The 25154-nt window shown below is 53.7% G+C and overlaps 6 protein-coding genes across 6 annotated transcripts; 3 read left to right on the forward strand and 3 right to left on the reverse strand.

Moving 5' to 3' along the window:
- The first annotated feature begins 199 nt into the window (after nucleotides 1–199).
- On the forward strand, nucleotides 200–3770 carry HER10_EVM0004041 (uncharacterized protein). The gene is made up of 2 exons (XM_035482942.1): nucleotides 200–884; nucleotides 975–3770. Exons 1-2 carry the CDS (start codon nucleotides 602–604, stop codon nucleotides 1760–1762), a joined length of 1071 nt encoding a protein of 356 aa, XP_035332453.1. The 5' UTR covers nucleotides 200–601; the 3' UTR covers nucleotides 1763–3770.
- On the reverse strand, nucleotides 1941–5159 carry HER10_EVM0003541 (uncharacterized protein; the record flags this gene model as incomplete). The annotated part of the gene is made up of 1 exon (XM_035473214.1): nucleotides 1941–5159. One exon carries the CDS (start codon nucleotides 5157–5159, stop codon nucleotides 1941–1943), a length of 3219 nt encoding a protein of 1072 aa, XP_035332400.1.
- A 1041-nt stretch (nucleotides 5160–6200) lies between these two features.
- On the reverse strand, nucleotides 6201–8512 carry HER10_EVM0010865 (subtilase). The gene is made up of 2 exons (XM_035480312.1): nucleotides 7781–8512; nucleotides 6201–7584 (listed from the first exon to the last, which is right to left on the reverse strand). Exons 1-2 carry the CDS (start codon nucleotides 8156–8158, stop codon nucleotides 6358–6360), a joined length of 1605 nt encoding a protein of 534 aa, XP_035333300.1. The 5' UTR covers nucleotides 8159–8512; the 3' UTR covers nucleotides 6201–6357.
- A 3445-nt stretch (nucleotides 8513–11957) lies between these two features.
- On the forward strand, nucleotides 11958–20823 carry HER10_EVM0003579 (beige/BEACH domain-containing protein; the record flags this gene model as incomplete). Its single annotated transcript, XM_035473251.1, has 7 exons — nucleotides 11958–15312; nucleotides 15367–15761; nucleotides 15819–16287; nucleotides 16339–19788; nucleotides 19837–19994; nucleotides 20046–20732; nucleotides 20791–20823. The coding sequence occupies exons 1-7, from the start codon at nucleotides 12690–12692 to the stop codon at nucleotides 20821–20823; spliced, it is 7815 nt and encodes a 2604-aa protein (XP_035332403.1). The 5' UTR covers nucleotides 11958–12689.
- Nucleotides 20824–21247: 424 nt separating this feature from the next.
- Nucleotides 21248–21604, reverse strand: HER10_EVM0011142 (putative NADH-ubiquinone oxidoreductase 9.5 kDa subunit; the record flags this gene model as incomplete). The annotated part of the gene is made up of 2 exons (XM_035480580.1): nucleotides 21248–21294; nucleotides 21412–21604. The coding sequence occupies 2 exons, from the start codon at nucleotides 21602–21604 to the stop codon at nucleotides 21248–21250; spliced, it is 240 nt and encodes a 79-aa protein (XP_035333347.1).
- A 400-nt stretch (nucleotides 21605–22004) lies between these two features.
- Nucleotides 22005–23939, forward strand: HER10_EVM0009967 (dolichyl-diphosphooligosaccharide-protein glycosyltransferase 48kD subunit). Its single transcript, XM_035479437.1, has 4 exons — nucleotides 22005–22293; nucleotides 22389–22499; nucleotides 22561–23264; nucleotides 23325–23939. The coding sequence occupies exons 1-4, from the start codon at nucleotides 22152–22154 to the stop codon at nucleotides 23748–23750; spliced, it is 1383 nt and encodes a 460-aa protein (XP_035333176.1). The 5' UTR covers nucleotides 22005–22151; the 3' UTR covers nucleotides 23751–23939.
- Nucleotides 23940–25154: the final 1215 nt, after the last annotated feature.

Here is a 25154-nt window from a genome sequence, read left to right on the forward strand (position 1 = left end):
GCAATGCATGCGGTGTAAAAACGTAGAAGGAGAGCAGCAAGCACCCATCGCCTAACCAATGAGTAGGGGAGCTTGGAGCTCACTTGGAGCTTAGACTGCTCTACACCTCGAGCTTCACACTGGGACCCGCAAGGCCATAAGATCAGTAGATGGCCCAAACATTCCTCCCTTGAACCCCCTAATCCGTAAATCCGGTAACTCTTCCTTCATGAACTCACGACCACCTTGGCGCATCTTACTACGCAAGTGGGTGACATAGTTATTTGCCGCCAGATACCCCAGCTCTATTACTTTTATTCCTGCTAGTGCTATTTCTATTACACTTACTTATCCTTACCTCTCATCTTTTACGTGTTCCTCAAGTAGGCAATGTACTTTGAACAGAATAGGAAGACGATTAACGATTCTGCGTTGACGCATTCCTATTTCATTGCCCACTTGGAACGGCTCTCCCAACCCGCCCGCCCGCTAAGACAACAGTGGACCCGGCCGCGCGCGACGAAAACAAAACCACCCACCATCCGGCCCCTCCTCACTCCCCGCGCCGCATCCCTCATCCGGGCCCGTCGGATAGCGCCCAACGACCTCCGGAGGTTCATATATGCTTGTGTTCCGTACCACTCCAGGCCGCTCATTCAAACAAACACATCGTGCGCGCGTCAAGCAACCCAACTCAACAAACCCTTTCCAAGATGCCTCGTCTAAATCCCCTATTCCTCCTATCCCTCACAGTCGCCTTGACAGCCTACATGCTTTCACCAACTCTCCGCGACTTTCTCACATCAGTGACCTCAACTCTCATACCTTCAACCTCCTCTCAATCTCCAGTCTCACCAAGTACGAGGAAACCGCGGATGCCAGTCTATTTCTTCTCCCACGGTGGCGTAAGCAAACCCTCCCCGTCCCTCACTCTCATCCCATCACCTCACCTCACCCCACCACACAACCTCACCAACAAACTAACACCCACAAAGCCAGACGTAATGTACAACAAAGCCCACCCAGTCTACCCAACCCTCCAACACATCGGCGCCGAAATCACCTCCCTCGCCCCGACCGCAATCCTAGTCTTCTCAGCCCACTGGCAACCACCATCTCAATCAACGCCGCCCCCGGCCCGGCACCCTTAATCTACGACTTCTCCGGCTTCCCCCTCCACTACTACTCAGCAACCTACCCAAACACCGGCTCCCCGCAGCTCGCATCCCGCGTCTGCTCCCTCCTCTCCGCCTCCAACGACAGCAACATCTCCTGCGTGCCCACGACAGACCGCGGCCTAGACCACGGCGTGTGGGCAGGCTTCCACGTAGCCTTCAACCCGTCCTCCAACCCGCTCAACGTTCCGCTAGTCCAAGCATCGCTCTTCCGCTCAGAGGACCCGGACGCTCATTATCGCCTCGGCGCCGCCCTCTCCGCCCTCCGCGACGAAGGCGTCGTTATCATTGGTGCGGGCATGTCCGTCCACAACCTCTACCACATGAGCAACGATCCGCGTCCCATGCCATACGCCGTTAGCTTCGACGACGCGCTCAAAGAGGCTGTCGAGGTTGCCAACGTCGCCGAGAGGCAGGACAAGATGGCTCAGGTCTGCAGACGGCCCGATGCCAAGCAGGCTCATCCGTACATGGATCATCTCATGCCCATTCACGTGGCTGCCGGGGCTGCGGGCGACGACCGCGGGAAGCAGCTGTGGACCATGAAAGAAGGCAGCTTCGCGTGGGCTCAGTATCGTTTTGGGGATGTCCCGAAATCCGTGGCATGATGCCATCACAAGGGCCTTGCATTCGCAGCAAAACCATGTATTAACATTGAATTTGGTAACAACACATCTATGATACCCGCGAGTCATCGTTAATTATAAAAGTGTCTGACAATAGACTTGCATTAATCGTTTTAGTGAACCGAATACGTCTCCATTACGAGAAATCCACAGTGTCTTCTCATACGAACGCCCCATGGACTGATGGCCGACGCCTACTGCTGAGAAAATTCTCCACCAAGTGATGGCTGCCAGCTGCTTCGGCCTTCCAGTCAAGGCTCGCGGTATCGGATTTCTCACCATCATGCGAGTCGCTGGAGTCTAGTAGCCGGCGAACGGATCCCCGCCTCTCCCTGGGAGACCCGCGATCATGGCTGGCCAGCATGGGACCAAATTGTTTCTCGATCGTCAACCTTGGGCTGGAAGCAGACGGTTGAAGTCCTTTTTGTAGTCCGGCGCGTCTGACTAATTTGACCGGAGATCGTGCCTTGGGCTGGAAGGGGGGCTCGAAACTTGCGGCCTTTGGGATGGCGTCCATGCTGCGAACCTTGGAAGCTTGTCGATCCACGGCTTTGACGGGTAGGTTACTATGAGAAAGACGAGACTGCAAAACCGGCATCGAAGGAGTCGTCCTCAAAGAGCTTCTGGGCGGAATTGGTGGAGGGTTGTAGATGCCACGAAGACGCCTAGCCACGCGTCCGTTCGTCTCAGGGATCGTGTTCTCGTCTCTCAAAGGTGTGGAGAACTTTGAATCGTCTATGCCATGCTCAACGCGGCTGGCAGACGACACTTGACGTGGGTTGTGGCTCGTCACTCTCAGCGGCGTTTGCAGTTTGGCCTTTCCTGTGCCCATAGCTCTGTACAGATTTGGAGATTCAGGGTCCTCAATCTCTGCGCGCTCACGCACATGACCCAAGCTTCTAGGCATACTTGTTTTTGCGTAACGAACTTCCGTCAGGTGCTGGTTCTCAGTATTGGCCAACTTGGCGTCGGCATGCGCCGCATTGGCAGAGAGCCAAGTCTTCCACTCCACAGAACTTGCGTTTGAGACCGTTCGGCTCCGTGGCATTGTCGGTGTATAAGTATAATGGCCACTTGGTAAGTAGCGTATTTGGTGTGTGTTCATCGCAGGCGTAGCATTAGGACTGTGATCCTTTGCAACAGGCTCCGAGTCGTTGGACATAGAGGGTATCTGTCGATAATCAGAACCGGCCACTATGTGGTTGGGGTGTCGGGGTGGCACTCTGGGTTCTGATTGTTCCCCGAAACTTTGTGGTAATGCCCGTGGGGAGAGAAGGTCGTCAGAGTATATACTTTCAGAGTAAGCAAGTCGGGGATCTTCCTTAGAGAGACTCGGGCGACGCCTTGTGGGTATAAGGTCGAGGTTTAGCATTGAAACCGATGGTGATAGTAACTGATCTGGAGCTGGAGCCTGTGACTCGGATCTGACCTTCTCTTGCAAGACCTTGCGATATGGACTCGTGGTGCGGAAGAGGTGGCAAGTCGGGCTGCCAAAGAACGCCGAACTGCGCGTGGACAATGCTCTTGGTGGATTCGCGGTCTTGTCGCCCTGCAAATTATACGGCTTCGAGGGCGAGTGGTCTGGTTCGACCCCGGCCACGGGTCTTGAGCAAGGCTTGTAAGACCCAATGGTAGTCTCAGAAGCCGAACGCTGGCGATGATGCATTGTGCTATCGGATGGAGACACCGCTTCATCGTGACCCGACTGAGGGGCCTCGGTCTCAACCACTGTTTGCAATCTTTGCTCCCAAGGACTGTCATGGAAGACGTCGTCCTCTTGCAAAATACATCTTATGGTTGGTAGGTCTTGATTCGTAGCTTCGTCAAGTTCCTGGCCGCCGAGGGATGTCGACGAATCAACTTTGCCATTCCAATTGAGACCGGTACTCCCATCACTACCATGCCGTAGCTGCTCTTCTCGTTGACCCTTTTGCTTGCATTCGTTCAATCGCTTCATGAGGGCGGAGTAGACTCTGGCGCTATCGACTGATGGGCCGAGGCGGACAAGTCCATCCTGTTGCGGAGATGGTAGTTCGGACTCGAATGGATTGCGGTCAGCCAGGCTTGGTCGCTGGAAAGAAGAAGAGGACTTATGTGGTCCAATCTCTTTGATGACGGACAGCCGCTGGCGCTCCCGCTCCCCGCCCCAAGTACTTTGACTGTTAAGAGTATGAGTGCCCGAGCTCGTCCAACTGGTGACGCGAGATTTCTCATCCGATGCCTTTCTTTCACCTCCAATGCTCTCTATGCTTCCTTTTCGCGAATGGAGCTTCTGGGTTGGGGAAGCATCGTGAAGAGACGGGACTCGCGAGGGTACTTGGGAGATCGAACACTCGTCCAGCAACACAGGATCCGCAATGTCCATGTATGCATCGTCCTGTTCGTTGTCAACGCCAACGAGATCTTGGACTACGTCCGAAACCTTTGAAGGAGGCTCGCTAGCTTCCACAACCAAATCATCCTTCTTGCTCCGGCGGAACATATCTTTCAATTTGCTTTTGAGACTGCTTGAGACTTTCCGGGCTTTCTTTCGTAGAGAAGCGTCTTTATTGATTACCAAACCATGTTCCGGGCCAAGGGATTGACCATCAGCGCTAAAGTCTCTCATGGATCGGCGTAAACTCAGAGACGCCTGACCCTTCTTTGCTTTCGAGAATATCGTCGATGGTCGCGGTTTTAATTGTCGTTGTTCCTCGACGTCTTTGCGAAAACTGTCCTCGGCTTCTTGGACTGCCAAATCGATCTGCTGTCGGCTTCCAAGTCTGTCAGAATCCAAAACGCCCCGAATTTTGAGGAAGCTCATTGACTTTGGGTTCCTCAGACCAAGAATCTTCTTCGGTGAGGGCTTGTTCTCCTTCATGTCTTGCATAGACTGTCGCAAGGCAGGCTGTACATTCTCCTGCTCCGGAGACTCGCCGAAGTATGTCTTGCTTGGTCGGCGCAGACCGGTCGGATTCAAGGGGGCAAACATTGAGCGTGACTTGCGCAGTCTTCGATAAGATGCTGGAGCAGGTGCACAATCGTCTGGAGACCCGAATGATTCGCTCGGAGGTAAAGAATTGATGTAGTTGGTCGTATAAGTGCTCACAAATGGACGCTCGGCAATACGACAAGTTTGGCTAGCGGGCTGATTGACAACATCTTTGAGGACGCTCCGGTGACAAACAGTCTCTACATCAGAGGAGCCATCGTTGATTTGACTTTGCTGTCGCTTGGTTCGAGCCCCTTGCTTCACAAATCGGATACTCTGCTGTCGGCGTAGACCCCCGGTATTGGAGCTGAGCCGATCCGATTCGTCTGGAAGCCGACTTGAGGGATTCTCCGACCAAGTCTTCAGGTTGACAGGCTTTTGGAATTGCCTCGAAGTCTCAAATCTCATGTCCATATCGGCATTGTGGTTCGCACGAGAGAAGGATAGGGTGGCAGCAATATGAGCATCTCTTTCGGCAGTGGCTGGATCAATGTGCTCTAATCGTTGAACAGCCGAGCGAACGGAAGCCGTAGACTTGCTTCGAGTCAGAGTCGACCTCGACTTGGTACTGTTATGTCGCCGCATAAGGTGAGCGTGGATGTATTAGGAGGAGGGCCTAGGCGGAAGGAAGACACCAACTCTCGAGGCGGCTTAGGAATAAAGGGAAGTAGAGAGATTCAAGTGAAGCTGCTGTCTGTCGGTCGACGTCCGGAAACTCGGCCTGGGGCTAACCAAAAGCAAGCTGGGAGACTATGAAGAAGTATCGTCGAGAGTGTCAAATGATGAGCCGTGGATGCTTGAAAAAGAGGACGTAGAGGAGGGACGTCGTCCCTTGAGCAGGGCCACTGACAACCAGCAGTCAGTGCAACGGCGAGCTCCATGACTGCTCCTTCTCCAGGGTTGAATGAACTTTCAAAAAGAAGAGGTGGGAAGCCACGTCATGTCCAGGCGAAAGAAGGAGAAACGCTGACTGATCCCTTCCCTTGGCCTTTGGGGGGCAGGCATGAGATGGCATCTGGGCAAGAGCCAGCCGTTGTGCCATTCCTTCCGCGCAGGGACCGAATCACATTCCAGTCTTCCCTCTTTTCCCCTTCACACAGCGAGCGCGAGGTGCAGAAAGTCAGGCAAGCCAACATTGGCTGGAAATTCAGGACCAGGTGGTTGAAATGCGTTGTCTCAATGCCAGATTGACTCAGATGACGGAAGCTAGCCATGCAGCCATGGCACTAATTCCCAAGGATTCTGTGACACTATTGTACCTTAATACACTCACTTCAATTCTATTTTGACTTGACAACTTGAACCCCAACGGCATGGCTGATAGGCTTACTCATGGACATCATTAAACTTTGGCATTCTCACGCTCGTCTAAGCCTCCTGGGGCACGGTCGACAGCAATGGCCAATTAGCAGACTTGAACAATCAAGATCACCGTGGGTGGAAATGGTTACAGTTAAGAAACTTATTGGTTGTGCTATGAGATCTGTATGTAGCTATGAAAGCGATGCATCCATCCTGTCCCATCCCGCAATAACCCTATGCGTACACTCTCATGGACCCAAAGAAAAAGGAAATAAAAGACCATTCTAGCGCTCTATTACAACGCTTACAAAGAGGTCTCCCTGAGGAACTCCTTAAGCTCCTCATCGACCAAGTTGTGGATCTTCTTGGCGAACTTCTCGGCCTTGGTGCCGACGCTCTTGGCACCCTTGACAACCTTGCCAGAGAGAACCTCGAAGTCCTCCTCAATGGCCTTCTCGAGGTCATCGATGGTGGTCTCCTTGGACTCCTGCTTGACAGTGTAACCGCCAGCCTTGACGATGGCAGTGTAGTTGTTGCAGCCACCGCCGTTCCAGGCGAGGACGTTGGGGGTGTCACGGGGAATGTCGCTGAGGGCACCGACGGTACCGACGGAAATAAGAGCCTCCTTGAGCTTCTTGGGGGTGATGGGAGCAACAGAGTACTCGGAGTCAGAAGCGGGCTGAAGAGAAAGGTAGTAGGCCAGGAGACCGCAGATGTGGGGAGAGGCCATCGAGGTACCGGAGATGGTGTTGACGGCGTACTTGCTGCCAATCCAGGTGGACTTGATGTTGGTGCCAGGGGCGAAGATGTCAGTGCACTTTCCGTAGTTGGAGAAGTAAGAGCGGCGGTCACCGAGCTCAGTGGCACCGACGGTGACGGCCTTCTCGGCAGCAGCGGGGGAGTAGTTGCAGGCATCGGCGTTGTCGTTGCCAGCGGCGACGGCGAAGTGAATACCAGCATCGACGGCGGCGTTCACAACAGCATCGAGAGCCTGGGTCTTGCCACCACCGAGAGACATGTTGGCGACGGAGCCCTTGAAGCCCTTGCGCTTGCCATCCTTGGCGGCCTGAACCTGCTCAGTGTGGGAAGTGGCAGCCCACTCAACACCCTTGACGACGTCGGACATGGTGCCGGAGCCGTTGGAGCGGAGAACCTTGACGGCGTAGACGTTGGCCTTCTTGGCGACACCGTACTTCTTGCCAGCGATAGTGCCGGAGCAGTGAGTGCCGTGACCGTTGCCATCAGCGTCCTGGTCACCAGAGGGAATGGTCTTTCCCCACTTGGCACGGCCCTCGAAGTCGACGTGGTCGACGTTGGTGCCGGTGTCGATAACGTAGGCATCAACACCTTCACCAGCATCCTCAGCGTAGAGGTACTTGTCATATGTGCCGAAGCCGAGAGACTTGCGGTGGGAGACACGAGCCAGACCCCAGGGGGCCAGCTTCTCGAGCTCGCCGTCACACTTGTCCTCAACCTGGGACTTGACGGGAACTTGAGTGTGGACAACGGAGTCGACCTCGATGAACTCGACCTGTGAAGAAGCATGTTAGTGACTGTGTCAGGAAATGAGGCTAGGAGACCGAAAACGGCCGAGCCGAGCTTGAGAGCCCGAGCCCGTCAGGGTCGGACAGCCAAGACCGCCTCTGCCGTAGACTGCAGCGATGGTGGGTCCACCGGTTTGGGGTGCGTCTTGGATCTCGGGACGAGGGTATCAGGGTCGGACTTACGTCAGGGTGCCTCCGGACCTTCTCGATGGTGGCATCATCGAAGTGACCGGCGTAGCCCAAGAAGTCCTTGCCAATCTTGTATGTGTGCTTCAAGCCGTGGAAGACATCGTCAACCATGGGCTCCTGGCCACGCTTGCGCAGCTCAAGACGCTCATCCTGAGCGGAGGAGTGAATGTTCTGGACCCAGTTGTGGTGGTCCGAGGCGCCGGAGTCCGAGACGTGCTTCTTGAACTTGACGATGTATGAGTTCGGGACAGCCTCGGCGTTGGTGGAAGAAAGAAGGGGAGCAGCGCCGTCGTGGACAGTCTCAATGGAGAGAGAGGGGGTAGCGCTGGCAACAGCGGCCAGGCCGGCCACAGCACCGATGAAGCCTCTCATGATGGGCGGTGTTGTGGTGGTGAGTAGAGTCTACCGGAGACGCTGGTTGTGATGACAGAGAAGGAAACTGAAGCTGCGAAGGACGCCAAGGACAGACGAATACTCGATGGGATTGAGAGGATGGATGGTCGATGAAGGAGGGGGAGGGATGGGAGAGAGATGGAGCAGAGAGATAGACGATGGAGCTGTCGGAGAGCGGGAGCGGGTAGATATAAAGGGAAGGCAGCGACAGCGGTTGCGTGCGCACAGCTCTAGGTGAGGTATCGGCCTTAGGATGGTTGCGCCGCCCCAGTGTTGCCAGTGTGTGACGCAGCCAACCAAGATAAGAGCTGGAGGGTGGCTGACGGGGCCGAAACCGGCTTAGCGCGATGGCGAGAGAGCCAATGGAATGACTCGATAGGGTTTCCTCGGCAATGCGATAAGGGAAGTACTGGGACAGTCTGGGAGGGTCACGTTTGGGGTTTCCCTGGGACAGTCCCCGCTTACAGGCAACAAGTACGTACCTGATTCCTGCTGGGAACCCAGTACCTTAGGGTAGGTAGAACGGTAGGTACCTTTCCACTTTACCTCGAGCAGCTTGTCACTTGTTCGATACGGGAGGCTGCTTCAAAAGAGGACGGAGGACGGGGATGGGATTGTGCAAATGGGCGATAGCAAGCTACTTGTCCAGGTACCTCTACTTCTCCTCTTTCTTTCTGGCGGCACGATGCATCCGCCAGGAACACAACCAATCCGGCCTCCGTCTGTTGGGGAAGCTTCACCCAAGCTTCCCGCCATCGACAATGTGCCTGCCATGCCATGCTGCTTTTCTATCGTCTTTCACCGTTTACGCTCATCCGGATCTCTAAAGACTATTTCCTTCCATGTCTTAGCAACATTTCTCAAATTCTCGTGGTTGCAACCGACAAGCAAACACGCATGACTGATTATTGCACCTTGAGAGCCAGAGTCAGAGCTCTGAGGGCGACGTCATACCCCCGAGGCTATCTGACCGAGTCCTAATAGCCAAGGCCGATATGGAGGCAATCAGTCACAGCAGAGCATGGGGCAATGTACTCCGTGCTTCGCCCTGTCCAACAGCCTCGGGGTCTCACTCTTCCTCACGACCTATAGATCTTAAGTGACAATCAGCCCATGGCTACGAGGGTGATTTCTCATTTCTAGAAAACCTTCCTACGGATACGGTTGACAGCTTTCAACCGACCATCCCAAGCATCCCCAAAGCAACGGACGATCAAGCCAGCACAGCGCCAATGCCATGCCAGATGTGCCAGGCACCGACCGGGCAGCACAGAGGCACAGCCTACCGACCAGTCGCAGCTTGGGAGCACCGGCTCCCTGGTCACGAGCAAGTCGAGAAGATGTACCGCGCTATCAGCATTCCTCAGACATTCTTCACCCACTTCTACTAATCCACAACCAAGCTCCCCCTCCCAACCCACCTGAGCACACCCACCCAGTCCGCATATCCCGCATAACGCTGCATGCGATAACGCGTAATGGACGATTCACGGAGCGGAGGGCGAGGCAGATCTATCCGGAGGACCCTGAAGCTTAACAAGCGCTGCCATCCCGTCTTATCTCGACACTCGAAGCTTTCGTCGTTTTGTTGAGCTCTGTGGTCGACCACTCATGGGGGTAGAGACCCAAATCCTACATGTCGTGTGCTGGCAGTACGAAGTATGCATCGTGGTGTTTGTCCGGATCTGCTATTGCCTGCCTGGCTTCGGGACGCAGGTCGGCGTCTCGTCTCGGTTCCTTCTAGCCTGCTGGGCTGCCGGCTGCCACATTGAGTAAGGAACATGCTCAACGATGATGCGATTAACTGTAATAAGGTGTCCGGCGCAGCTGGGTCTTTGTGTGGATAAGACCTACCCGGGATTAAATCCAAGGCGAAGAGGGTACCAGGTTCCGGAGCCACTAGGTAGGCGATTGCTTTGTTGGTCTCATCAATGCCCCCAGCACCCAAAGATCCAAGGTGAAGCTGGCGGGCGGTTGTCGCTCAGGTGGTTCTTGATGCTTGAGCTATCCCGCAAGGTACCTCTGCTGCCCTGCCACCCTCTGCACAAGTGCAAGCTCCTAGGCGGAAGGGGTTCAAGAGCAAGCTGTCTGACTGGAACATGGAGGCGGGGAGACGAGGCCCAGCACCAACGCTACGCTGGTCCGAGCTAGTCCAGACGCCTGACCCACGGGTCAGATGAGAGCGTCCCCGTGTGGTGCCTGGCACGTGCCTCTATCCATTTCCCTGTCTTCCCGTCATCGGGAGGCAGTCTGGCGTTGGACAAGACACTGCTGGAGACGGCAAGTCAGACGTGCGGCGTGCCAGACAGGCCAGCCGTAGTTTGGTACGAAGAGCCAACCTGTGCCAGCCCCGAGCTCTACTACGTAGCTCTCATACAAACGACTCATCCGGGTTCTCTCAGTGATTATGGGAGGCGACAATAGGTAGCGGGATGGCGGCTTCGGCGGCGGCTTGCGTTACTCGTGCAGGTCAGCAGAGCGGAAACATTCGTCCGAATATGACAATTGCCTTTTGTTTTAGTTCACCAACCGCCGCCCATCGGCTCAGGAACGTCTCTGTGGGTGTTGCGTATAAAGAAAACGCCACGAGCTTGCGAGTCGCCTGTCAATGCGAGGAGAGCAACCCAACACACCATCTTGATCCGTCCGTAAAGGCAATTGGGCCATTCACGCCAGTTCGATATGGATGTATGCGGTACGCGTGTCGTTGACCGTAGACGCAATAACGAAGCTCGACACCATTTCGGCGAACATGTCGGTGAGCATCGTCGCCTTGCGAGAACATCTCGGGACTATTCCCAGTCCTTTCACAATCAACCAAGCTTGCCCATGTTTCGGTGTCGAAGAGTTGGGGAAGAGGCAGACTGAAACCACGCATGCCGCCTAAGCTTCCTCCCAGATGCAGCAATACTCCTCCGAAAGGATGGCCAGCGCCTGAGCCGATGATCGCCCAAGCAAACCCCGGTCAACGGAGTCATGACACATGGGCAGTTGACCGACTCTCTGTCTTTTGTTTACCTGCATTGTCATAGCCATCTAGCGCTGAGGGCTGGCCACTGACTCAAAGAGCTAGAAAGACTGATAGGCCGCCGTCGACTGATTCGTGTTTCTATGTCTTTGGGGTCTTTCTAGCTTTTGCTGGTGGGTTTCATGCAGCAGTGAGGGTGTTCTCTTCAACCCTCCAGCTACCTTTAGCGATTATGCAGTTGCGGGCGATTGTGTAAGGTATACATGTACGGGATATGACACCAAGCGGGCTACCTCCTAGCAGGTATTCTTCGCCATCCCAGGCAAGCAAGACAACTCGCGTCAGCTTGGTACTTGGGATCCTAGCTGCCGACCAAAGGCCACAGCATCCATCTTCTATTGATTCGGTACTTGGCTAAACAGATACCTTGGTGTCTGTATCTGAGAGCGTGCTCGAATGGGATGAAGCATCAATGTTTCATGGGATCCACTCTGATTATCCCAGTCCACTGTTAGGTGTTAGCACCGGAAGCTATCCGTATCTTTGTCTGCACATCTCAGCTTGGCCGCGATAAGCCAGGGTTTATCTGCACTTAGACGCACCTTGTTTCTGAAGCTCAGCTAAGCTTGTCGGAGCCAGGCTCGCATTTTACTGTGTAGAACATGTCACTGCAGATACCCGCAGCAATACGGAGTACTTACTATTGAGAGCTCTCTGGAAGTGAGGTAGGTAGGTAGCGAACAAGATGAACTCTTGTTAAAGGGCGTCATCAACGTAAATAAGGTCACCAAGCCACCTCGCATGTGAAGATGAAGACCAAGAAAGCCAAGGTAAGATGGCTCTCACTGTGTGCTTTGCATCCTTCTCACGCAGAATGAGCTGTTTCCATGAATAGCATGGGGGCCAGGCGTGTCACCATCGTCTCTGCGCAATGCAACGGGGTCCCCCAAGCTGCACACCTCATGGACGTGGTGGTCTGCTTCAGTGGAGTATTTCATTGAGCTGCATCATCTTTTAGCGGTGTCGGTGTCTGTCCACAACGACTGAGCTGCTGCAGCACCGCCACCATTCCTACCCCACTCCTTCCCAACGCGGCCGGCACGTCAGACGTTCCTTCCTGCTTGTGCGTGACAAGGCGGCCACTGAGAGCGGTGCAAGCCACACTTCACTGCTCAAGGCTGACACTTCCAAGCATCAGCTCCGACTCCGTCTTTGCGATAACGCGTAGTTGCAACAGTGAGAAATCGAAGCAAATTCGAGGTGAATCACCCTATTTTTATTATCAAGAAATTCGAGAATTGCGGTTTCTTCCTTACCTTGAGATTGTACTATTCCGCCACCTCAAACCTCCACCCACACATCCACTACACATACTACTCGAATCCCCCACCGACCGGTACCCTCAGCTGCGAGCTGCCGTTCGATCCCACGCCGCATCCCACTTTCGATGCCGACTAGCTTGGACCGTTGCCTGGACCCTCGATGGGTGCTGGGATTGAACGTTTTGGAATGAGGGAAACGCTTCAGTAGCAGAAATCAAACATGTCGACCTTACAAGTGTCGAGGCGTTATCGCTCGTCGACTTCGGCGTCTTCCAGATCGTCCAGCGCCGCCAACTCGAAAGCTCTCGAAATCCTGCGCGGCCTCCTCGATACACTTACGTCCAGCACGCAACGGCGAACCAACAATGGATACCCCGAGTTTCCCGTGCTCATCAAGAGCCTCCGTCAGATTCGACAGCACATTGCCGCGACCGAACCCCCGAGCCCGCCTCAAGACGATTTTAGGCACCTACACGGGTTTAACAGGCTCCTCGACGTGCTGAGATCCTACTCGGGTTTTTACAACCCCCAACGCCGGACCAAAGAAGAGAAAGAAGGTCTATTTGGATTGCTTGAAGCTGTCTTGGACGTCTTTGCCGCGGCCTTTTTGGACCATCCAGGCAACAAGCGATACTTTCGCCACAGGGTGGAGGGAGGCGGATGGGAGGCTCTCGAGCAGACTATTGCCAGCGTTGGCCTTGGTGGAAGCGACTCTGACTTGTGGACCAACTGTCAGATGTTTGGGAAATTGCTGGCATTCTCGCTCGGGGACAAGACTATGGACGCCATCTGCCAGTCGGTTGCGACAAGTTCAGAACCGGAGGACGAAGATGCCAAGAACTCGACAGGTCCAGAGGAGCCCCCTGAGGGCGATGCTCAGCAACCAAAAACGCCGCAAGTTCCAGAACGAAAGGACATAATCCAGGAAGTACGCGATGGCATGCAGAAACGGGCCTTCTTCAGAAATCCTGAAATTTTGCGTGCTGTCGTGGGCTTCTGGGAGTCTATTCCACGAGCGCAAGACATGCCAGCCAACTCTTGCTCGATGGTCGTCTTAGAGATCATGTCAAGCGCAGTTTCCGTCTCGATGTTCAACCTCGCAGCTCTCCACGCAACCGGAGTATTATCGCGTTTTCTCCGCGTGCTGTTCAGCCCCGTCGCCAAACTCGACCAAGCAGAGAAGGACAAGCTCCTCATCATGTGCAAAAAGCTCATGTACTTGGGATTCAATCAGCCCGCCGACACCCAGTTCTTACTGGCGAGCAAATTGCCGGAAGCCTCAGAGTTCTGCTTGGAGATGACTTCAACGTATAGCGGTCCGCCCTTCTTCCAGTTCGACCTCTCCTTACATGGCCACTCGTCCATCGAATTACCCACCCTCGGCCGGTCTTTTCCTCCCAGCTCATCTCCAGGCTATACTTTTACAGCATGGATTCGAGTGGATCGTTTTGACCCAAACTCACATACAACCCTCTTCGGCGTCTTTGATGCTAGTCAGACATGCTTTCTCCTCATGTATCTTGAGCGAGATACACGCAACTTCATCTTACAGACCTCGGTCACTTCCAGCCGACCAAGCGTCAGGTTCAAAGGGATGTCATTCAAGGACAAGCAATGGTACCATATTGCCCTTGTTCACAGACGGCCAAAAACAATGACTGCGAGCAAAGCCTCACTATACGTCAACGGCGAATTTGTTGAGCAGATCAAGTGTGCATACCCTTCACCGCCACCACTCACCAACGCTAGTACCGAAAGCTTCGCATCATTTGCTTCGACGAACGCAAAGCAACATCCCGTGCAGGCATTCCTAGGAACTCCAAGAGATCTTTCCAGCCAACTTGGTTCCGGTCTGGTATTTTCGAAATGGTCTCTGGCCTCTGCACATCTTTTTGAAGACGCCCTAAGCGATGACTTCCTGGCTGTTCACTACGGTCTCTCCCCAAAGTACCAGGGCAACTTCCAAGATAGCCTAGGCGGCTTCCAGACTTACGAGGCCTCGGCGAGCCTAGGACTACGAAACGAGGTTTTCCATCCTGGAAGAGATGAGAGTTCTGACATCATAAGAGCCATCAGAGACAAGGCTGGCAGCCTCCTCCCAGAAAGCAAGATTCTACTGAGCATACTCCCGACAGGTGTCTTCAGAGAAGATGGCGTTTATCAAGATACTCAGCTTTACCGCGCACTGCCTCGGCCTGCAGCAACGAATCTCATTCAAATGACCCATAGAAGCGGTTCAGCCATTGCGATTAACGCTGCCCTGCCATGCCTTCTGGATGCACTCGCACGTTCCCAAGGTGTTGCTGTTCTATCTGGCAATCCCGTGGTGGTGATCCCCTCCTATTTTGACGACAACTTCTGGCGCCTTGCAGGCTTCACCCCTTTAGCTCTGAAGATTGTTGAAAGGGCAACTTCAGTGGAAGAAACTGTGCGAGCAGTCGAGATGACATTTCTGTGTATCAGAAAAAGCTGGAGAAATAGCGAGGCAATGGAGCGTGATAATGGCTACGCTATCCTCGGCATGCTTCTCAGAGCCAAACTGGGCTATACTGTCAACTTGGGTGCTGACAGCGCCAATCTACGCTTACCGATTTCAAGTGAAGAACGGGACAGATTGAGTTTCCAGCTTTTAAGCCTTGTCCTCGAATTCGTGGGCTATAACCATGCAGAGCCTTTGGAGTCCTTCATTGTGAATCCTCTGGCGTACCGCATTCTGCTTATCGATTTCGACACTTGGAGACGATCAGCTTCCATCACCCAGGAGCTATACTACAAGCAATTCGTGACATTCTCAGTGAAGAGCAAGTATCATCAATTTAATAGCAGGAGATTAATGCGCATGAGTGGGTCGACCCTCAGATCAAAGCCATCGGCACTGCTGACAAGCGACATGAAAGGAATCGTCAAACGGCTGCTCGATGCGATGAAAGCAGAATCGATATCCGAGGAGGTGCAACCACACTTCATGGCTGCTTTGGAGCAACTGGTGAAATGCAACTACACAGCAGAGGTGCACAGGTCACTAGCTTTGTTCATCACATATGCCTTCCACTCGCCAACAGCCTCTCTGGTAAGGTCACCAAGACCTGTGTCTGCCACAGCCCGAACACCCACGACCGGATATGCCAGACGGGCAACTTTCGACTCCAATACCACATCGAATACGTCCCCCTCCCGGTTCCTGACCAAGAAGCAACTCGGTGCCAAGATTCTGGGAATGTACTCAAACCTGCTCTGCGAAAAGGGCAACCTGGCCAACATCCGCAAGTTTGCAAGGACAGTGACGAACAAGGTGAGACCACCGTTTGGAGAAAAGGATAAACAGTTATATTTATTGAGTATGGACCAGTGGCTGCTATATCTCTTGGCCAACGACGATCCCGAAACGGTAGTATATGGCAGCAAGATCCTGGCCAGACTCCTCATCACGCACGGCTCCACGTATACGGCAAAGTTCTCCGGTAAGACTGGTGGCTTCACCATCATGGCACATCGACTTAAACGCTGGTGGCACATTCCCCCCCTGTGGCCAATCTGCTTCAGCATCTTATTCGGACTTGACGTGGCGAACGTGGACTTGGAGCGCAACTTTGAGTTTTCAAGCTTACTCGAAACCTTTGGAAGAGCTCGCGTTCTCTATCCTGAATGTCTGCAAGTCATAACTTCAATGTTACAACATGGCTTGAAGGATGTCATGAAGCATCAGGAGGACCCAAATTCTCCTCAAAAGTCACATCATCTCCAAGCAAGTGGATTCGAAGGCCTAGAAACCCGGCCTCGGGCCAAGTCCATGGAGACCAGGGGTCTAGATGCGAGAAGTGAGTCGTTGCCTCTATGAACGGTAATGACAACGCTGACCTTGATTGCAGTATCAGAGAATGGCCCGCGTGATAGCGAGCGGATATCGAATCACGCACCCATGCTGCTGACGGTTATTCGATTCCTGGCAGACTTGCACTCCCGGTCAGCCGACTTTAAGGACTTTACATTGACGTCCGAGTATGTGAGGTATCTTTTATGGGCGTGTTATCCCATCATCGTTAGCACCGATGCTGTCACGCCAGATACGGAGCTCAACTCTCGAGATTCAGCTCTGACATTTGAGGGCGGGGATGTGATGATTCGCCCACTTGCCGGCTCTCAGCCTGGCCCCATCGTGCGGACGACGAGCACAGATGCAGTTGCTGCTTTGGCAGGGAACCCTCGTGGAACACCTCTACGAAAAGCTTCTGGTTTCGTTCTGCTCACCAACCAAACATCACCTCAGGCCCCAAGCCCGGTCCGATTTGCACCTGTCATGTCACCGAAGAAGAAGGTCGCTTCTCAACAGTCAAGCAGCGCTACACTTGACAGCATGATGGATCTGGTCGTCAGTGTTTTTATAGAACAAGTCTTTACGCGCAAAGAGTTCCCTGGGTTCGGTCTCTTCCTCAAAATTCCGCCAGGTTTCCAAGAGCATCAAGCCTATTTCGAGTCTTTTGTCCTTAGAAAGACGCTTCAACAACTTGGAAGCCACGTCCAGGCGAATCAGAAGGTTCTCAGCGAGCCTAAGGTTCTTACCAACATGGGTAGACTTGCGGCGCACGTCACCGATACCATCTTCGAGGGCTGGTTCATTAACGGTACTGAGCCCATGCTAGAGTTCGCTGGCATGGTGCTAGAGTACCTCCAAAGGCCCGAAGTATCGACCATGAAGAGCGTTCGCCTGTGCAGTCAAGCCGTTGGAACCATCCGTCAATCATTCTTGAAGCTTCTTCTGTTGCGGTTTTCAGAACTGGACGATCCAGACACGCCGGACGCCAGCGCAAAGGAATTCTTGAGTAACATTCTCTACTGGCAAGCTCCGATTCTGGGCTGCCTTGCGAACGAGGAGGAGTACATGAAGCTTTTCTGGTATCAACTGTACTCGAAGCTGGTTGATCCCCGAACATCCGTCAGGTCTGCCGCAGCTACGATCATGCGCATCATGCTTGTCCAGAAGCCCCATGAGTCCAAAGTGTTATTCAGACAATGTGTAGCACCAGACCAGCAGCACCTGACGAAGGATTTCGTTGTGAAGCTCACCGAAATCGACGACGAGGCTTTCATCGAATGGGTGGACCAACATCGTGCGTCACTTGATGCATTTTTTTTCGGTGGCATATCGAAGATCTGGGAGGAGTTTGTCGTTGTCGAAAACCAGCGAACGGTTGATTCGGCTAAGTTCCGATTAGCGAAGCGCAGAGATCGACTAAAATCATGGCAGACGGAGGCACTTACCGTGGATAACATCCTCCTCCGTCACGACATGGCGAACGGGGCCTGGATGAAGAGCATCTTTACCAGCGAGCACTTCAAGCATCAGCGTCTGACACAAGACCAGCAGGATGATATGGCCTTCCTGGGTGCGGCATTTGTCAAGATGGACAATGATCTGCGGCGCCCAGGTGCTGTATTTAGCGAGCAAGCTCAGCTTAAGTGGAAGCTTGATCGGACTGAAGGACGCAACCGGATGCGTCTGAGGCTTCTGCCTGACTATTCTAAGAAGCATTCAGACTACCAACCGAAGAGGAGAGCAGGAGAGCCCTCCACTCCTTCAGCCCTGAAAGTCAACACTGCTATGGCCCCCGCGCAAATCGCACCGTCGCCCATCAAGTCAGCTACACCGGCATCATCACGTGTACAATCTATTCCGAGCCTCGATGGTGCAGAAAACCCCGGTACCCCGCCGGATGTTGACCAGGACGCGGAGACAAATGAGTCTGGCGTAGGCGCCGAAGAAGATTTTGAGCTTGTTGACGATCCGAACGATGCCAACGAAGGCGATGATGGCTTCGAGGACAAGAACCGCAAGGTTATGCGGCGGCTTGAACAAGGTGACCAAGTCCAAGCCGTGTACAACATCTCCCGCATCGTCGGTCTTGAGGGATGTGAGGGAATTCTCATCATTGGCAAGGATGCCTTATATATCATGGACAACGTCTTCCAGTGTGCTTCTGGAGAGATTGTCAATGCCTGGCAGGCACCTCCTGAGGAACGAGACCCTTTCTCGGAGATCATCACGGACGCCAAAACGACGGAGCAACGCCAGAGCTCAAGCCGGAGTGAACAGGAATCTCGCAGCTGGAGATGGCATGATGTAATCAGTATCTCCAAGAGAAGATTCCTTTTCCGAGATGTCGCGATCGAGGTCTTCTTTACAGATGGACGCAGCTACTTACTGACGTCCATGAACCCGATCCTGAGAGACGAGGTCTTTGGCAAGCTCATGAACAAGGCGCCGCATACAAACTCCGCTAGCTCACTTCCGAATCCCGAGGATGCTTGGCGTCTTGAAGCGCTGAAGGTATCGGAAGAAATGCCCCAAGGCTTTGGTTCGAAGTTTGGAAGCATCTTCAACTCCACGCCCTGGAATCCCGCCATGAAGAAGTGGCAGAAGGGAGAAATGTCCAATTTCCACTACCTCATGCTGGTCAACACGATGGCTGGACGTACATTCAACGACTTGACTCAGTACCCCGTCTTCCCTTGGGTTCTCGCAGATTATACGAGCGAGGAGCTCAATCTGAACGATCCGGCAACTTTCCGGGACCTCTCAAAGCCGATGGGTGCTCAGACGGCTGGCCGCGTGTCCGGGTTCAGGGAATCGTACGATGCCCTGGCAGAGATAGGTGAAACTCCGTTCCACTACGGCACCCACTACTCATCAGCCATGATTGTGTCGTCATATCTCATTCGCCTTCCACCCTTCGTTCAGTCTTATATACTCCTTCAAGGCGGATCGTTTGACCATGCCGACCGTCTGTTCCAGTCGATTCCTCACGCGTGGCAGTCTGCCTCGTGCGACAACAAGGCCGATGTCAGAGAGCTGATACCGGAGTTCTTCTGCCTTCCAGAATTCTTGACCAACATCAATCAGTATAACTTTGGCAATCGCGAAAGCACAGGAGCAAAGGTCAATAATGTTGTCCTGCCTCCCTGGGCTAAGGGTGACCCCAAGATCTTCATTGCCAAGCATCGCGAAGCACTTGAGAGTCCCTATGTCAGCCAGCACCTGCACAACTGGATCGACCTGATATTTGGGTACAAGCAGAGAGGGGACGCAGCTGTAGATAACCTCAATGTTTTCCATCATCTCTCGTACCGTGGAGCAACAGACTTAGACAACATCAGCGATCCGCAAGAGAGGCGCATTACTGCTGGCGTCATCCACAACTTTGGTCAGACTCCTCACCAGGTGTTCACTAGGTCTCATCCTGGCCGCGAGCACTTTTCTTGCCCAATACGGCGGTTGGATACCTCGGTCTATGCTCTGACTAGGCTCTCCCACCCACTGCTCGGTATGCTTCATCCCAACACAGACTGGTCACAACTAACGAAAGTCCTAGAATCCCACGAGAGAGTAGCGACCCTGATCTACTCGCCAAAGATAGACCGCCTCATATGTGCCTCACCTTTCCGCCTAAACGTGGCTCCGTACGACAAGTTCCTCGAATGGGGCTATGCCGATAACAGTGTCCGCTTCTTTTTCAGCGACAACCGGAAGGTAAGACAGCCTGACAGGACTGTTACTGAGGGATTTGCTAATGGCCACAAGCCCGCGGGACTATTTGAGAATCTTCACATTGGACAGTTATCTTGCGCCATCTTTGCAGACTCGAAGACGCTCATCACAGCGGGAGAGGATTGCGTCATCTCCGTATACGCTGTGCAGACAGCGCCCGGGAAAGTAGTTGATCTTTTGCCTCGGTCGTCGCTCTTTGGTCACCGGGCTCCCGTGACGAGCATAGCCGTGTCCAAGTCCTTCAGCACGTTTGTGTCGGCGTCGACGGATGGCCAGGCTTTCCTCTGGGATATCAACCGTCTAGAGTTCATCCGCAAGTTGCCTCTCTCGCGGCCCGTGGAGTGCGCCCGCATCAATGACGTCTCTGGCGAGATCATGCTTGGATCCGGCCCCAACGTCATCCTATACACCCTTAACGGCACAGTCCTCGTCGACCAGAATGTGTGCGCTGAACCTGACGACTACGTTCACTCATGTGCATTTTACGAAAGTGCTGGCGACGAGTGGGTTGAGAATTGCCTGGTCTTCACCGGCCACAAGAGAGGCCGTGTGAACGTTTGGAAGAAGTGCGTCAAGAACGGGAAGTGGGTATTGGAGCTGCTCCGCCGCTTGGACCATACCGATCCACGATCAGAAGTGGGAGCCAATTACGACGCAGGCATTACTTGCATCACGCCCATGCCGCAATGCGTCTACACAGGAGATGATGACGGGCGAGTGGTAAGTTTACACTACCTTTCGCTTTACAGAGCTTGTGGTTTCTAACGCGGTTGCGCAGTACGAGTGGAACCTTGTCCAGCGGGACAGATAGAGTCTGGCCATTGCCGGCAACAAAAGTTATGGGAAGGGTGGCAATCGCATCCGATCAAGTTTATAAGGGGGCATAGCGGATTTCTACCAGGCTAGCATAGAATTGGCGTCCTCTCTCTCTCTCTCTCGCTCTGTCTCTCTTGGTAAATCATCATTGCCGCAATTGAACGACTTGGAGTGGGCCACGAGTGAATTGCAACTTCGCGTGACTGGTAGTGTACAGCATAAGCCTTAAAACAGATCATCTCCTGGGTGGAAGTTCGACCCCGCGAGCCGCAAGTTGTAGCTTCAGTTCAGCAGCTCGCCTGAATAGCCACTTCAGCCCTTGTTCGCTGTCTAGAGCCCGAACGCCGTTCATATTTACAATAGCTTTCTTCCTTCGCCGAGTATTTTGGATTTTTTAGATTTTATCTTGCGGCGGGGGTTCATTCGTCGTCATAGCCCGTCAGCTGCTTTCTGGGTCCTGCGGGAACTGTGTAACATCCAGCGTCATTAGCATTGCTTCTGTTTCCTTTCCATGCTCTCCGCGAAGAGGGAGGGAAGCCAGCCCTATCGGCCTTTCGCGGTGTTTTCGTTTTTCGAGACTCACCAGGGTATGTGACGGGGATGGGGGGCGCGTTGTAGTCGCCAATGAAGTTTCTGACGGGAGGGACGACGGCCAGCTGGATGGGGCCGAGGGCGCCGAGGACGACGGACCAGAAGTAGGCTGGCTTCTCGCGGGATGCCCAGCGGCAGTAGCGAATGGGCCCGGCCCAGAATCGGGGAGATGCGGCGGAGGACATTGTTTGGGTGCTGTGAAATTGACAATTAGCAATGCGAATAAAGTACAGAAGGCGGCGATGCGATTGCTTGGCGTGACGTACTCAATTGACCGTATGGTGTGTCGTCAAATGATTGTTGCTATCGCTAGACGAACGTCTTTCCACGATGACCGAAGCTCAGAATGGAGCCGCAAGAGTGCCGGGGCCCGGCCAGGGTCGGATAAACCTCGTCGGAATAACCTGTGCTCTCTGAGGTACGCGGCGGGTACGTACCCCTGTTGGAATGCGAGACGAGAAGCTCAGGCCAGGCACCTCAGGTCCCGGGAATGGACCTCCCACCCACCTGCCGGGGATTCTCCGACCACTACCTTAGCTTGGCAACGGCTACGTATCCCCAAGCTTCAAGACACATGCACCGGATCCCAAAAGTGCATGTCAAGCTCTCCCGCGCAGACAGCTACGCAACGCAACGCACCCCAGCTGTGCGCCCAACTTTCTCTTTTTTTCTTGAACCTCCCAACCCACCACCCCCTCCTCCTACGAATTTGTCTTTCGAATTTCGTCGATCATGCGGTCTCTTCTTTCGCTCTGTCTGCTATTTCTGGCTGCCGCTGTGCACGCTGTTAGCGTCACTGGCGGCCGGCTTCTGGCAATTCTCGACGATGTTGCTGAGAAGGAGGGATACTCCAAGTTCCTCGGAGATTTGGAAAGTACGTGGGACGTTATTTGAGATCATGCAAAATCTCGTGAATGAGGGCAATGGAAAGACAAGAAATGCGATTGGCTAACCAATTGTTCGAAATAGGCCGCGGATTCAGCATCTCATACGAGACGCCCAAGAGCGAGTCTCTGAACCTATTCAAGCTCGGCGAGCGTGTTTACGACCACGTTCTGCTCTTCCCGTCTAAGAGCAAGGGTATGCGACTCAATTGAAGTTCCAGACTCTGTCAATGCTATACTTACAATGGCATCTCCAGGTCTCGGTCCCAACCTGACCCCCAACATTCTTCTCCAGTTTATCAACGCCAAGGGCAACATCCTCCTGTCCCTCTCCTCCGAGTCCACCGTTCCGACCTCCATCGTGAGCCTTCTGGCCGAGCTCGACATCGCCCTCCCCGCCGACCGCACCGGCCTCGTCGTCGACCACTTCAACTACGACACCGTCAGCGCCTCCGAGAAGCACGACGTCCTCGCCATCCCCGCCCCCAAGTCGGCCCGCACCGGCGTCAAGAACTTCTTCCACGAGGACGGCGAGGTTATTGCCTTCCCCAACGGCGTCGGCCACGTCCTCGGTGCCGGCCAGCTCCTCACCCCGATCCTGCGCGCCCCCAAGACGGCCTACAGCTACAACCCCAAGGAGCAGGCCGAGGTCGTTGAGGCCAGCGACCTGTTTGCCACCGGCGAGCAGCTCGCTCTCGTCTCAGCTTTCCAGGCGCGCAACAGCGCTCGCTTCACCCTTGTTGGATCTGCCGAGTTGCTGAGCGACAAGTGGTTCGACGCCAAGATCAAGCCCGCGGCTGCTGGCAAGGAGGTCAAGACCTGGAACCGCGAGTTCGCCAAGAGAGTTGCCGGCTGGACTTTCCAGGAGACTGGTGTCCTTCGCGTCAACCACATTGAGCACTACCTCAACGAGGCTGCCAACGAGACCAACCCCGAGCTCTACCGCATTAAGAACGAAGTCGTAAGTCATTCTGAGTTAGATGCTCAGAGAAGAACAAGAAAAGGCTAACCCCCTGAGCAGACCTACTCCATCTCCGTTTCCGAGTACTCCTGGGACAAGTGGACCCCCTTCACTGTCCCCAGCGGTGACGACCTCCAGCTCGAGTTCAGCATGCTCTCCCCCTTCCACCGGATCCCGCTCGCCGCCAAGGCTAGCACCGCCGACGCCACCACTTACACCACCTCCTTCATCCTGCCTGACCAGCACGGCATCTTCAACTTCAAGGTCAACTACAAGCGCCCCTTCTTCACCAACGTCGAGGAGAAGAACACCGTGTCCGTCCGCCACATGGCCCACGATGAGTGGCCTCGCTCGTACGTCATCTCGGGCGCCTGGCCCTGGTTGTCTGGCATCTTCGCCACCGTCACTGGCTTTGTGCTGTTCTCGGCTGTGTGGATGTACAGCGCGCCTTCCGGTACTGCGACTGTGGCCAAGAAGACGCAGTAAATATCTCAAGTTAGAGGGGGTTCTTTGAGTTGAAGAACGAGGATATGCAGATACAGAGATGAGGATTTTGTGGTAGGCCACGATTCACTCATGGGAACTTCGGGATAGAGAAAGCGAGCACAAAATGAGATCTGGATTTCACGAATATGTGATGTGGTCTGGAGCGTGTAACTGTAGTGTACATCTGGCTATAGGATTGCCTCCTGATGTGAAGGGGGCCAAAAGCTTAGGTATCAAATGACTTTTACGTTTAGAGTGTCTTGCTGTGGTTGTCCCGATTACCCCTTCATCTTCCCTTTCGTCTTTGTTGTAGAATTTGGCCTTGAGCAGCGTCTACAATGAATGGCTGTATTACATCAACGAAACGACAATCTCCTCCAGGACGGCTTCATCGAATGTACGATGATATGAAGTACCTAAATTCTGGCATCTGGCATGCCTCGAGCAAAGCTGCGTCACCGACCTGACTATCTTACACACATAAAGACCCAACCTGTAAAGGCCTTCCCGTGAAGGCCTCGATGAAGCGAATGCTACCACTGTTTCCGAGACTGTTCTGCCATGGAGATATGACCGCTTCCACCCTTTGCCAGAGACTCTTGCTTCATCTGCCGGCGCAGCTGCTTGTTGTACGCCGGCGTCTTCATGTATTCGGATTTGGGGCGCGCCGTCCAGCCCTTCCCGTCGTCGATGTAGCCCCACCAGTAGGGGTCGCTGTTTTTACTGCTGGAGGAGCCCATTGTCTCCTTCTGAGGTATGCGAATTGGTATAGGTTGGTTCTGTGAATGGTGGATCTTTGTTTGTTGAAGATTTTGAGTTGTGATATTGCAGTGAGAGATATGGATTTGTTCCTTGAGCAAAGAGAGAGCAAGTGGAAGATGCCAACGCTTATTATATCTTTCTTTACATTCGCTCGGCAGTGAGAAAGACCACGATAAAGGTCGGCTCAATGACACCACCCATCATTTTTGAGCTGACGTCAATCGTCATTCGCAATCGTTATTTCCAAGGCGCCGAACACCGAGTATTGTCGATCTTTGCGGCTGTAAGTGGCGGCGAGTCGGTTCCTCGAATTGCCGTATCGGGCAGTAAGAATGGCCAAGAGAATACATGCTGTGCTTCTATTGGTCAGAGCCCTGAACCCCCCGCCCCCTGGACTCGGATCATGACAAAAGCTTTCTAGACCTCATCTCTCCCATTTAAGTAAAATTCAACAATTACGAGAACGATTTTGAACTTCAAATCAGATCCACTTTCTATGAGTGTTGTAAAGTAGATCGTCTCATCACGTTCTGTTCTGAACAGCTTGGTGCGTGGGGTCCGAAGTACCTCATAGCAGCCTTGCACCCCTGAATCAATACGAACTTCATTATGACCAATCGCTGAACTGTGATTAAGACTCGC

Source organism: Colletotrichum scovillei (genome assembly GCF_011075155.1).
Source record: "Colletotrichum scovillei strain TJNH1 chromosome Unknown Contig00006, whole genome shotgun sequence".
Lineage (NCBI taxonomy): Eukaryota > Fungi > Ascomycota > Sordariomycetes > Glomerellales > Glomerellaceae > Colletotrichum > Colletotrichum scovillei.

What these genes read in the sequence shown, in the direction of transcription:
- HER10_EVM0004041 (XM_035482942.1), top strand. Translation starts at nt 602, where the DNA reads ATGCTTGTGTTCCGTACCACTCCAGGCCGCTCATTCAAACAAACACAT. An exon ending in ATTTCTTCTCCCACGGTGGC is followed by an intron (nt 885 to 974) that starts GTAAGCAAACCC and finishes ACACCCACAAAG; the next exon opens with CCAGACGTAATGTACAACAA.
- HER10_EVM0010865 (XM_035480312.1), bottom strand. Translation starts at nt 8,158, where the DNA reads ATGAGAGGCTTCATCGGTGCTGTGGCCGGCCTGGCCGCTGTTGCCAGC. An exon ending in AGGTCCGGAGGCACCCTGAC is followed by an intron (nt 7,585 to 7,780) that starts GTAAGTCCGACC and finishes GCTTCTTCACAG; the next exon opens with GTCGAGTTCATCGAGGTCGA.
- HER10_EVM0009967 (XM_035479437.1), top strand. Translation starts at nt 22,152, where the DNA reads ATGCGGTCTCTTCTTTCGCTCTGTCTGCTATTTCTGGCTGCCGCTGTG. An exon ending in CTTCCCGTCTAAGAGCAAGG is followed by an intron (nt 22,500 to 22,560) that starts GTATGCGACTCA and finishes TGGCATCTCCAG; the next exon opens with GTCTCGGTCCCAACCTGACC. An exon ending in ACCGCATTAAGAACGAAGTC is followed by an intron (nt 23,265 to 23,324) that starts GTAAGTCATTCT and finishes CCCCCTGAGCAG; the next exon opens with ACCTACTCCATCTCCGTTTC.